General features: G+C 44.5%; 1 protein-coding gene across 2 annotated transcripts in view; it reads right to left on the bottom strand.

Moving 5' to 3' along the window:
- Nucleotides 1-13,471, bottom strand: part of LOC146797053 (organic solute transporter subunit alpha-like) — a 165,555-nt gene that overhangs the window by 25,997 nt on the left and 126,087 nt on the right. For both annotated transcript variants that reach the window (XR_014969678.1, XM_085629664.1), the window contains exon 4: nucleotides 34-189. Coding sequence is in view for 1 of the 2 variants with exons in the window: in XM_085629664.1 (XP_085485790.1) it covers nucleotides 34-189 (156 nt within the window). In the remaining variant the exon portion in view is untranslated. The remainder of the gene's footprint in view (nucleotides 1-33; nucleotides 190-13,471) is intronic.

Genomic DNA, 13,471 nt, shown 5'->3' with positions numbered 1-13,471 from the left:
CAGATTCACAGGTGGGCAGAAAGCAGAAGTTACCTGTTGACGGAGATGTTGGGGAGGCAGCAGCAGCAACAGCAAGGGAATGGATTGGGGGCCACCTGTTCCCCCTCAAGCTGTTCCAGCATCTGGGCTTTGCCCCCGAAGAAATCAGTGATCAGCGCCAGGAACTTCCAGAGGGTGATGGAGTGGTATCTACGAGGGAGACACAGGATGGTTTAATGCCAGAGACAAGATGGCGGCCACAAGCAGTTCAAAAGACTAATGCGTTGCAGCTCTGTCCCAAAAAAACAATTGTACTGTGCAGGCAGCAGGGAGGGTGTATCTGGTGCAATGGAGGGAAGCACAGCTTTTCAATATCAATGACAGTGGTTTGAAACTGATGAGTCTGAAGAGACTTGCCCCAATGCTGTAGCATTCGGCGTGGCCATAGGTGCTGGAAGTGGTGGTGGTGGTGGTGGGGGGGGGAGGGGGGGCAGCACCCCCTAAAAAGCCATGGTGGAGTCCAGAAGCTGAATGAGCTATAAAGATGCCTTTAAATTTAGTTTTTATCTGGTAACATTTATTATGCTTCAAAGCCAGAGGTCAAATGTCGGGCAATAACTTCGGGCTAATGGATGTTTATTCTTTTAACATGGGGATTGCTTTTTACTTTCTCTCACTGCCAAGCAGGGTGATTTTGAAATGTGTAGCATTCTTAGAGGGGGTGCTGTAGATATCATTTTTCTAACACACAATACAATTTAAATACCTGTAAATGAACTGTACAAATGTTTAAGACAATATCAGCAGTTCGAAAAGCACAAATGAACCACAATTTTTTGTAGTTCTAGTATGTGATGGAAACAAAGATTTTAATAGGATCGCAATAAATCAAGACCTGCTAATTTCCTGAACCCCGATTTTCACAAGTTATCGTTTGTGCACTTTTTATCAGTTAAAACTGTATGCCGGAGCAAATTTAGTTGTATTTTCAATGGAAAATGTGCTGCCTGCAAACAATTCTGTGCTCCCATCCTTTAGTAATATATTTGCAACTGTGTACTCTTAAAAGCACCACCAGCTACATTTTACAACCTTGCCACTGTCCTGCTGAATACAACTGCTACACTTGTTCTTTGTGTGAGGCTTGGAATGTACACAGTCCCTCTGACTTCAGTGATGTAACATTGATGGCAGCGCCCCCACTCTGAATATTGTCCCGGCAGCAATGTGTCACGTGCTGCATAAAGGTGCAACACCATGGGGTCTGGAACCAAGAAGGAAGAAGGCTGTGTTCACCCTCAAAATCACTTCCGTCACAACAGTTTGTCTCAAATGGACTCACTTCAAAACAACTCAGCTCAGAACGACTTCCAGAAAACAACATGCTTAAAAGTGACCAGCTTCAAAAAGCCTCACTTCACAGTGATTATTCGAAAATATTCTCTTGAAAGCAAATTGCCATCTAATGACTCACCTCAAAATAAGTTTCTTCATTGTGTCTGGCCTCAGAACTACTCTCCTCAAAGCAGAGCATTTCGAAAGGACAAGCTTCAAACTAACTCATATCTGTCTGCACAGCGTGCGACAGGGACTCACTTGAGAACCTCAGGACAACTCACCTGAAAACGTCTCATCTCACAAGCTGCCACAAAATAACTCACCACAGAGCAACTCACCTCAAAATGATTCTCATCAAAATGACTCTTTTCATAATGACTTCCCTCAATACTACTCACCTCAAACTGACTCGCTTCACAACATATCGCTTCAAAAGGACTCTTGCAAACAACTAGCCTTAAAAAGTGACTTCAAAAGTACTCCCCGCCAAAGGGCATGCTTCAAAAAGGTTTACTTCAAAGCAATTTCCCTCACAGCATTTCACTTTAGAACGGTTTGTTTCAAAATGATTTACCTCAAACGACTTCCTCAAAGCAATTTGTCTCAAAATATTTCTCTTTAAAATAGCTCAAGTTAAAGTGACGTGCCCTAAAACTGCTTGCAACAAAACAACTTGCTTAAAACAACTCACTTCAAAATGAATCACCTACAAAAAGCCTTCTTAAAAAAACTTAATCTAAATAATCCATCCGTCCTTTCAATATTGATGTTAAAAAATACAGCAAAGCACATGTGTTCTTATTAGCACAACTCCAGCCTCATGTTATTTTTTAGTATTCACCTTTTTGTCCATAACATAGTGTGAACACTACTATTACATTTAACTAAACGCAATTCGATCAAACTATCCCACTAACTTGTTTCAATTCTTTCGCTGATCTTTTAAAGCAATGAGGATTTCTTCCTGAATGAAATACATCTGTATAGTTTTTCATTGTTAAACTTCTTGATAGCTAAGTGTCATCTTTGTTAGTTCTTTGAGAAGTCGCCATTTTTGTTTTTAATAAACAGTTTTAGCTCCATTTTTACTTTTAAATAGATGCAAAATTCAAACTGGTTGCAATAATCTCTTTGAAAATCTTCTTTTGAGGTTAATCATTCATTTCAACTTTATTTCGACTGATTAGTCATAAAAGCACGTAGAAGTACGACAGAAATGAATAAAAATACAATAAAACATTTGACGATAAAACACAAACATAACATAACATTTCACTTCTCCAACCTAGCAGAGTAAAAATAATCTAGTAACTAATAAATTATAAAGAGGACCTACATCATAATAAATCAAAAGACTGGAAAACATCAAAATTCAAATTAAAGGCACACATTTAGTCTTCTTTTCCTCCAGAATGAAGCCAGAAATGAAGAAACTGCAAATACTATTTGCCTAGATAGATCTGATTTAAGGACCCTGTAAGCTTCCCTACAGTGAATGAACCCTAGGTTCCTACAAATAGGTAGAATCCAGTAATTCCTGCTCTTTTTATAAGCGGGGCAAAAAAATAGTATGTGTATATCGGACTCAGATTCTGCATCACAACTGGGACAATTTTCCGGAGTAGAAAGAGACCATTTGGCTGTAAATGCTCTAACAGGGAGTGTGCCATATCGCCACTGTATAAACAATTTCCTGTTAAAATGGGGTCTGATTTCACTTAGGGCCTCTTCAAAATAATAATGATCTTTAACTGTTAAAAAGATTTGGGTTAGAGTGGAGGATTGGGATTTCGAAATGGTGTCTAAGAGTTTGGAGTCATGATAAATATTGGTGAGTTTTTTACGGGAGATAGTAAAACAAGCTATCGCTGGGGCTGTCCAAAGGTCAGAAAGTCCGAGTTCGCCAAGTTGCCTCCTTACATACTGAAGCCAAGGGAATTTACCTGCACTCGGAAGACTCATTATTTCCTCTAGTTCATTCCTATAAACCTCCAACTCAGGCGGTTGTCCATATCCTCCTCCAAAAAATCAAGGGTTTCAGGCCAAGGACTTCATCTATAGGTCGCAGGCCCATGTGGAGTCTTAGTGGGAGTGAGGGAGTACTTTGGGGAAGAGCTAGCAGGTGTCTTATGAACTTAGATTCAGCACATGGAATCTCAGTGCAGCATTTTAATCCCCAGAGTTCTGCACCGTAAAGTATCCGACCACGAGCCTGAAGTTTATAAATTTCAACAGGTGGCGCTAAAGGTTTTGCAGAAGAGGAGTTATAAAACTTCAAAATACCACCAATCGACTGAGCTAATTTTAAATGGGCCTTAATTTGGTGCGAAGCCCAGGACAGTCCTTCATTTAAAGTAAGGCCCAGATAATCAAAGGTGTGGACTCTCTCGAGAGTAGTCCCACCTATGGAAGGATTTGGACGCGTTTTATATGGAGGATTAAAGATCATGAATTTGGTTTTCAAAGTGTTAATTTCCAAACCGTGATCCAAACAAAATAGCTCAAACCCGTCCAGTACCCTCTGTAAGCCTAAAGGGGATTTAGAAAGCAGTAGGGTATCATCAGCGAACATTATCGCCGGTATCCTATTGCGATCTAACTTAGGGGCATCGCTGTTTATAACCTTATCTAGGTACGTGAAGACTCCATTTACGTAGAGACAAAAGAGGGTAGGGGCCAGGACACAACCTTGCCTGACTCCCTTCTCTACAGCAAATCTTGAGGTGAGTGTTCCATACTTCCCGTACCTTACTTGTGCAAAATTCCCCTTATGTAGGCGAATTATAATATTCAACAAGGGTGCGGGAACTCCCAGGTTAGCTAAGACAGTCCAAAATTTTGATCTGGGAACCAGATCAAAGGCCGCCCGAAGATCGACAAGCACGGTTTAAAGTGAACCAGCCTCAACATGAACGGTCTTCCAGTGTAAAAGCATCAGCCGAAAAATTTGATCTATCGTAGAGACCTTTTTCCTGAACCCGGCTTGGTATGAACTAAGGATGGAGAACTCCTCCATCCAGTCTTGTAGTCGATTTAAATTCAAGCGGGCAAAGATTTTTTGAGAGACGTCTATAAGACTGATCAGCCTGTAGTTACCGGGGAGTAGAGGGGAGCCTTTTTTGTAAATTGGAACTATCTCTGCTCCAAACCAAGTGGTAGGTATTGCCATACCCTTTAAGATGGCATTAAATAGTACGGTCAAATAAGGAGCCCATATTAGCGGCTCATTTTTAAAAAGGTCACCTGGGAGTTTGTCTAAACCCGGGGCTTTCCCGGTAGGAAGGGTATTTAAAATATCTACAACTTCATGAGCCCCAAATTCATCTACAAGTTGGTGTGCAACAAGCTCCTCCAAGTTGACCTCTTCCCTCAAACCATCAAGAGGAGGGGGGGTTTCACATGCATAGAGAGCTGAAAAATGAGCCTCCCAGACACTAGCCGCTATGTTAGGGACAACTGCTGAAATGGGAGCTGGTGAACCCGTGTTGACAATTTGCCAAAACGTACGCGGGTCGTTATTTTTAAGTGCCTGTGTTAGTTTATCCCAGTTATTGGCATCCCACTCTGCTTTCGCTTGGGCGATTAATGATTTGTATTCCCAGCGTTTCTGTTTTATTAGTGTTTTATTATTGGTGGATTTAACTACGCTCAAAAGTTGTGTTTTCGCTTCCCTACATAGTGCATTATACCAGTTTGGTACGGTAGGGCTCTTCCTATCCTTGAGAATTATGGGATTGAACACGCTAGCCAGTATAGTGTTTAGCTCAAGGTTCAATTCTTCAAATTTCTTAAATGTACCCTTGGTAGGATTTCGCAGCGGTAAGAGACCTACTGCTTCCAATAACGGGATAGTCTTAAGGTATAGATCATGAATTGCACCTGGCGAGTTAACCAATTTTTCCCACCTCACCCTTCTCTGTTACTTGATAAAAGAAGGCCTGTGTCAGAGCTCCTCATATCGTTTTCACTATCCGGAGTTATACAAACTCCCTGGAGAAAAAACCATAGCAATAATGGATTGTGGTCACTATCAGCCCTAGGCTGGACCATAAAGTCAAGTACTTTATCCCAGGAGCGGGTCTCCACAAATATGTAATCCAGCATGGACTCTTGGCCAGTTTTGTTAAAAGTACATTTGGCGGGGGCATCAGATTTAGTGCGGCCATTACAGGCCCTAATTGAAAATTGCGAAGTTAAGGCCGTGATCTGGACTACCAAAGGGGACAATGCCCTGGGAGAATTGCCCAAAGGTGGTGGTATTTTCCAGTAATCGTCCTCCTCCTGGATGTCGCCATCTATCATACCAGGCAGAGGCTCAAAGTGGCAATTAAAATCATCACCTATTACCATGGTAGAACGCTGTGAAAGGGTGTTAAGGAATGACGAAAGCTGAGCAATAGTTATCGACTCCGCAGTCGGGTCCACTGGTCTTGAATAAACATTAACCAGAGTAAGGCGGACGTCGTTTGGCCAGGCGAGGATCACACACTGAATGTCTGGGGATTCTGTATTCACTTCAGTCGCTTTACAGCCTAGGTGGGTACGGACCCACATAGTCAATCCCCCTGATGCTCTGCCACTGGGCTGAGATTGAGAAAGAGGCAAAACCGCTACGAAAGTGTGGAACCCTTGCCCACGTTTCTTGGAAAAGGCAGATGTCCATGCTATCTATAAAGTTGCCCCAATCAGGGCACCCTAATTTGTTAGCCAGACCAGCTATATTCCAAGATAGTATTTTCAATTTAGCATCTGGGATTTCCGTTGGAGTATCCCCATTACTTAAATGGTTGGTAATACCTGGGCCAATCATATTTTCCCCTGTATAGTAAACTGGTAGGGGATTCACATTGACAATATTATGTGACAAAATTTGAGATGCCTCCACCACTGACGACTTGTTAGTCGATGTTAATGGAATTGAGTGCAAGTTAGTACTTGGGGGCGTTAATGGTGTAGTTTTAACTATTCCCAGTCCAAATACACATTGGGTAGATGGCTTAATGTAGTTTGTTTTGATGAGCAAAGTTCCATCGCATTCCCCTGGCGCATCAGTCTGGGAGTCCATTATAGCTAAATTGGTGTTTAGTCAGTCATTCTCACTTAAACACCTAAACCGGTTGTGGTCCCTAAGGTATAATGAAGAACCCAGAAGATCATGGCTATTTGTATGCCCAACAGAGAAGCCTCTACGTCCCACCCGTGTCCACCCTAGTTCATGATTTTGTCCCAGATTTCTACTAGGTGGGGGATAGAAAAAAGCTAATGGGAGGGTCTTAATGGAAGATTCTGCCCCCATATGGGAAGAATTTAAGATGGAAAAAACTGCACCCATGTCCCTCATGTTTATAATCACACAATCCCCATTTAGACCCTTCTTAGTCGGACCTACCCAATGTACCCTTCGGACCATGAGAATTTCACCCGAAAATTTTGGGGGGAGTGGTCTGTGTTTTGAAAGCCAACTTATCACTTTATTCTTGAGTGATGCGAAGGGTTCATTTGTTGCCTCGGTTAATTTAGGAACTCCCGCCAGGACGACAACCAATGGAGCTGCCTTTGGTGGGAGATTTAAGGTTTGATATTCTCCCAAGGTGGAAGCTCTTATGGTAGTGGCCTTGGACGGTTCTTTCTCTGCCCTAGATGCTAGGTTTTCACTTACCCCGGGGAGGGGAGGAAAGGAAGAACTACTATTAGGGGCAGTAGGAACCTGGTAATGCAGTAGAGGATCTTCCGGAACTTGTAGAGCTAGTTGAGGGATAGGGATACTTTGTCTCTCATTTGATGTGGTATTGCCCAGCCCCCTGCCTACTAGTGGAGGAATAGGACGGGGGTCAAACTGCGACTCAAGGACCTTTTCCATATTTACTAATCTAGCTTCTATTTGGTCCATTTTGGTACAAAGGGGATTAAGTAGGGATTTTAGGAGGGCCTCAAGAACTTGGTTTTGGGGATCAGTCATTGTACCCATATTTCCAGTGATAGCTACGGCAGGGGAATGTTGCACAGGAGATGCCTGAACAAGATGGGTAGTCAATGTAGATACAGGCTCATTTACTTCAAGAGAAGTCGAATTTAGATTTGCGATATTCCCGGAAAAAGTGACTCGATTAGAAGAAGGGGCAGATAACTTGTGCGTCTTGTTTCTCTTCGGTGGTGGGCCCTTTTTCTTCTTCGGGACTGCCCCCTCCCTGGCAGCTCTAAGGCGCTTACGGCCAACGTCAGAAGATTGGCTTGGCGCAGAGATGGAACTAGAGCCTTTAGGGAAAAGTGTCAAAACGCTATTATTTCCAAGGGGACACTCGGTAGCTGGAGGGGAGTTAGCCTCGGGGATGGCGATAGGGGTGTGGTATCCTGCTGCACAGCCAGAGTGGTAGCTGTGAGAATGTTGGGATGTGTGATGTAATGTGGAATGTTGGTGTGCCTGAGGCAGTTGGTGTATGGGCTGAGCAGCAGGGAAGCTGCTCCTGGTGGGGTTCGTATTATATCTACATATGTTACATCAACTTGGAATAAACCATCTTGGAAACTACAATGGACTTTGTCATCTTTATCAGCTTACTACATTTGGTACCAGGAGTGGGGTCTCTTCAGTTTGGAATTTGAAGAAGCTGAAGGAATAAACCCACAATCAAGATTCAAAAAATCAAAAGGATTTCATTTTACATTTTAGAGGAGGATTTCAATCTAACTGGCACCAACGAGCCCCACCAGTGACCTGTCATCGGTCGCCCGCAAACTCAATATTGAAGTGCCAGTTTCAACTTCATTTTACAAGTCCTCCTGCTTATCATTGAACTTTTGTCAGCAATTCCTGAGACATCGATGGCCACAATCCAGTCTAAAAGTGCCATTTCCTGCCGCAAGCTTCCAGTACTTGTAACATTCTTCGACCTCATTTTATTGGTTCCTGCTCAGATTACAGAGTAAATTAAACAGCCCAGATCGGGGGAGAAGGAATCTAAACCGGTGTTTCAAATGCCAGCTGGTGAGATCTGAAACCAACGGAACTGTGTAAATATCTGCTGCCATCTACTGGAGGAGATTGGGAATTTTATTGTGCCAGTTCCAATTTCTACTGCAGTTTAAGTCTCTGCTGTGCCTTCAAAAATGCCACAGAAACTCACACTGGGATCGTTTGTGCATTCTAACCGTGTTGGAGGTTTGGGTGAGTTGAAGTTTCAGGCTGATCTATGTGGGGAGTTCCGGCATTTTATCTATCCGCACGGACATTTTTACAAAGGGACAGAGTGGTGGGCGTGTGGTTTCGTGTTTTCCAACCTATTTAGGTGTGCCTACGTTCGTCATTACTGGGGTGAGTTCATCTTTGGCTGTACTGTGGCCCCAGTTCGTCTAATGGCAGTTCAACCGCCATCACTGTCATTCAAAGCGGGCACACACGAGCCATGCTATGCACGCGCTTACCTGTCCACTCTTATCGTCCCGCGCTGTCTCCTCACAGTCTCCACGTCACCTCCAGTTCGAATCTTTCAGGCTGCATTGTGTCGTTTTGGTGCACGCTGATGCCGGGAGGCACCCGGCACAGCGTGAAAAAGCGTGCCGCCATCTTGGAATCTTCTGCCTCATTTGCGTGAATGAAGCTTTTTCTTGCCAGCCACGATGTTATTTCCGCCAACCACGGTTTAAATAAAGGTTATTGAAGCTTTATTTTGTCTGGGGACGCACGCTGCTTTAAGTTTTCTCACCTAACTGCAACATGGAAGTTACAAGCTGAAGTTTGATGGAGCACAAATTCAAGAAACTGAAGTTTTACTCTGTCAGTGGAGCGCCGTCGTGGGATTGTGCTCGTTGTTACTTTTCACTCATAGGTACTGTTTCTGTGCTTTTGTCACATTATAGACGCTCTGCAGCATTTAATATTGGCAGTGTGTGTTTTTGATGTGGCACTCGAGTGCAGCGTTGTTTTGTTTAACAGTGTAAAATGTTCTATTCAATTTCATGAAGCACATTGTGCTGTGTGCCCTGATGCATACCTGTTCACCCAAAATTTTGAGGTGATGTTGATTCAGTTGGAATGTTTAATGTTTATGTGGTTCTCCACATCTATTCAATTTCATGGAGCACATTGTGCTGTGTGTCTTGATGCACACCTTTTCACTCAAAATGTTGAGGGAATGCTTATTTTATTGGAATTTTGATACTTTATGTGGTCTTTCTCCACATCTACCCATTTTCATGTGCTGGTTGCCTTGTTGCACTGTTTAATTGATTGGTATGTTGATGTTTTATGTGGTCTTTCTCCACATCCATTTCATTGGCAAGTAGCACTTTGTGCCGTGTATGTTTACCGTACACTTTAATGTTTCAGGTGGTCTTTCTCCACGCGTATATTTTGTCATACAATTTAATGTGTTATGTGGTCTTTCTCCACATTTATTTCATTTGCATGTAGCATTTTGTGCTGTGTGCCTCGCTGTACTCCTTCCACCCAAAATTTTGTGGTGTTTGTCATTGGGCAGGGTTATTGCGTTATAGTGTTTTACATTATTTTAACCTTCTGTGCAACAAGGATGTCAACGGCAACGTTTTATTTCTATGTACTGCAAGGGACTTGCTGTCTTTCGGGGTATTTCCTCCATACTCTTGTTTGAGTCTAAAGCAGCTATCCTTTTGTTTTCTATAGTTGATTTTCATTCTTTCAACCTATTTGCTTCTGTTTTCTTTCTTTCACTTTGTTGCTCTTACCCTTGTATATTTTTATGTTTGCCTGGCCAGCTTTCGTATCTTTGTACATGGGTTTTCTTTTTGTTATTCATGTGAGGGAGGATGTGGGTTTGTCTTTCTGAGTGAAAGGTTGTTAGTGTTTAGTCTTTGTTTCTTTTTGGTGTTTCTTGGTTGCGTTTCCTATTTTTCCCACTTTTCTAATTCATGTTTTTCCTCTTTTCAATTCATGCTTTCTGATGTATTTTCTTCTATATCTTTTCATGGTTAATTTATGATGTGCGTTGGTTCTTCTTTCTTTTTCTTTGTAAAGAAAGGAGATATGTGGTATCCTGCTGCTCAGCCAGAGTGGTAGCTGTGAGAATGTTGGGATGTGTGATGTAATGTGGAATGTTGGTGTGCCTGAGGCAGGCGGTGTATGGGCTGAGCAGCAGGGAAGCTGCTCCTGGTGGGGTTCGTATTATATCTACATATGTTACATCAACTTGGAATAAACCATCTTGGAAACTACAATGGACTTTGTCATCTTTATCAGCTTACTACAAGGGGAAACATGCTTACAGGGCATACGTTCTTTAACAGGCATTTTAGCATTGGCTATATGACCCAGAGACGATCTTTTGGCATTTTCAATACCTGCAGAAAGACGTCTCTCCAAAACAGTTATCTCGTTGGAAATTAAGGAATTGGCTCTGATTAAAAAGGAATCTAACGTACCTGAGATAGATGCACTAGACGAAGACATTTACTGCGAGTTTCCCTAGCTGCCATTCTAGCAATAAACCACAGTACATATAAGTACAAGGTGCTTATGAAAGAGTCACAGACAACTCAAAGCCTTACAGCAAATGAACGAGGAGTGGCCCGGTCCGGTCTGTAACGGGCTAGAACGGGCCCGCCCTTGGCCCGGGCTGCGCCCCGCTCGCGTCCCGCTTACGCGTAAGTGAGCCCACTGATATAATAACCGGGGGAGGGACTGGGAAGAGGCACCAGCTGCAGTGAATGTTCCAAGAGGCGCAGGGTCCGCTGGTCCTCGCAGTCCCGCGAGTAGATTAGGGGCTAAAATCGACACTCTCCCTCAGTCTCCCCTCAGTAGATTCCTCCGGTCAGTTCTAGGCGCTGGGAGCACAATCTGCACAATGTTCTGCCTCCGAGCGGCTCCCGCGAAGCGGGGGCCGCGAGGCGTTATGTAGCGTAGGAGGGAGGGAGGGAACGGGAAGAGGCACCAGCTGCAGTGAATGTTCCAAGAGGCGCAGGGTCCGCTGGTCCTCGCAGTCCCGCGAGTAGATTAGGGGCTAAAATCGACACTCTCCCTCAGACTCCCCTCAGTAGATTCCTCCGGTCAGTTCTAGGCGCTGGGAGCACAATCTGCACAATGTTCTGCCTCCGAGCGGCTCCCGCGAAGCGGCAGCCGCGAGGCGTTATGTAGCGTAGGAGGGAGGGAGGGAACGGAAAGAGGCACCAGCTGCAGTGAATGTTCCAAGAGGCGCAGGGTCCGCTGGTCCTCACAGTCCCGCGAGTAGATTAGGGGATAAAATCAACACTCTCCCTCAGTCTCCCCTCAGTAGATTCCTCCGGTCAGTTCTAGGCGCTGGGAGCACAATCTGCACAATGTTCTGCCTCCGAGCGGCTTCCGCGAAGCGGGGGCCGCGAGGCGTTATGTAGCGTAGGAGGGAGGGAGGGAACGGGAAGAGGCACCAGCTGCAGTGAATGTTCCAAGAGGCGCAGGGTCCGCTGGTCCTCGCAGTCCCGCGAGTAGATTAGGGGCTAAAATCGACACTCTCCCTCAGTCTCCCCTCAGTAGATTCCTCCGGTCAGTTCTAGGCGCTGGGAGCACAATCTGCACAATGTTCTGCCTCCGAGCGGCACCTTGATGCAATAGAGAGTTGGCATTTTAGGGTTCAAATTAGAATTTGTTGGAGTCTTTAGACACAGATGTTAAATGCAAAAAGGCTATATAACTAAATGTTGAAAAACCTACTTTTGTAACACTCAAATGGTATTAAAGGCCAGGGTAAAGTCTAAATAAAGTCAGATATTGACAGGTGAGTCAGCTTGCTCGCATATTTCGGGTCGCTTCACCAGGATGCTTTTTGAGGTCACTCATAGCGCCTCGAAGTGATGCCACAAGGAGCCAGTTTCAGAACAGAACTGCAGTTTTTGCACCAGATGGATTTGGAGTTGGGGGGTCTGGCAGATTAGTTTCCGATCCATATGTGGGCTCTACCTGCGGTGATCAACATTTACTCCTCTAATCGGATAAGATGCTGTAGTCTGTTGTACCCGAGAGGTCTTCGTCCTTTCCAAGGCTCATGGAGAGGACTTCCAAAAACTTCATCCAAGGCTCTTTAACCTTTATTATTGGTTCAGCAGTTTTACTATTAATGTATGTTTTTTTAAAAATGGTGGCAAAATCACCCTGTTACAACAAACAAATGATGAACGGAACGCTGACAATGCAAATATTCTCCCCCAGTCAAGAGATCTGGGTTAAATCCATCGTTCTTTTGCCCACTACACCACCCCAGTTTAGACATGGCCATATGCAAATCAGTCTTGACCCTGTGCCTCATGGGAACAGTCCAGCCCGAACTGCCAAGCCATGTCTTCCCTGGACCGGAATCAAGCTTCCTAGGACCGGTTTCTGGCTATCAGCTGTCATCAGCCAGGATAGCTTGACTCCAGTGGCGTAGTGAGCACGGGTCCCACGTCTGGGAATACCCATCCCACTTAGGGCGAAAAGCGTTACAACAAACAAATGATGAACGGAATGCTGACAATGCAAACATTCTCCCCCAGTCAAGAGATCTGGGTTAAATCCATCGTTCTTTTGCCCACTACACCACCCCAGTTTAGACATGGCCATATGCAAATCAGTCTTGACCCTGTGCCTCATGGGAACAGTCCAGCCCGAACTGCCAAGCCATGTCTTCCCTGGACCGGAATCAAGCATCCTAGGACCGGTTTCTGGCTATCAGCTGTCATCAGCCAGGATAGCTTGACTCCAGTGGCGTAGTGAGCACGGGTCCCACGTCTGGGAATACCCATCCCACTTAGGGCGAAAAGCGTTACAACAAACAAATGATGAACGGAATGCTGACAATGCAAACATTCTCCCCCAGTCAAGAGATCTGGGTTAAATCCATCGTTCTTTTGCCCACTACACCACCCCAGTTTAGACATGGCCATATGCAAATCAGTCTTGACCCTGTGCCTCATGGGAACAGTCCAGCCCGAACTGCCAAGCCATGTCTTCCCTGGACCGGAATCAAGCATCCTAGGACCGGTTTCTGGCTATCAGCTGTCATCAGCCAGGATAGCTTGACTCCAGTGGCGTAGTGAGCACGGGTCCCACGTCTGGGAATACCCATCCCACTTAGGGCGAAAAGCGTTACAACAAACAAATGATGAACGGAATGCTGACAATGCAAACATTCTCCCCCAGTCAAGAGATCTGGGTTAAATCCATCGTTCT

Source organism: Triturus cristatus, chromosome 10, assembly GCF_964204655.1.
Source record: "Triturus cristatus chromosome 10, aTriCri1.1, whole genome shotgun sequence".
Taxonomy (NCBI): Eukaryota; Metazoa; Chordata; class Amphibia; order Caudata; family Salamandridae; genus Triturus; species Triturus cristatus.
Note: the sequence above shows the minus strand (reverse complement) of the source record. Positions and strands in the feature narration are given on the sequence as shown.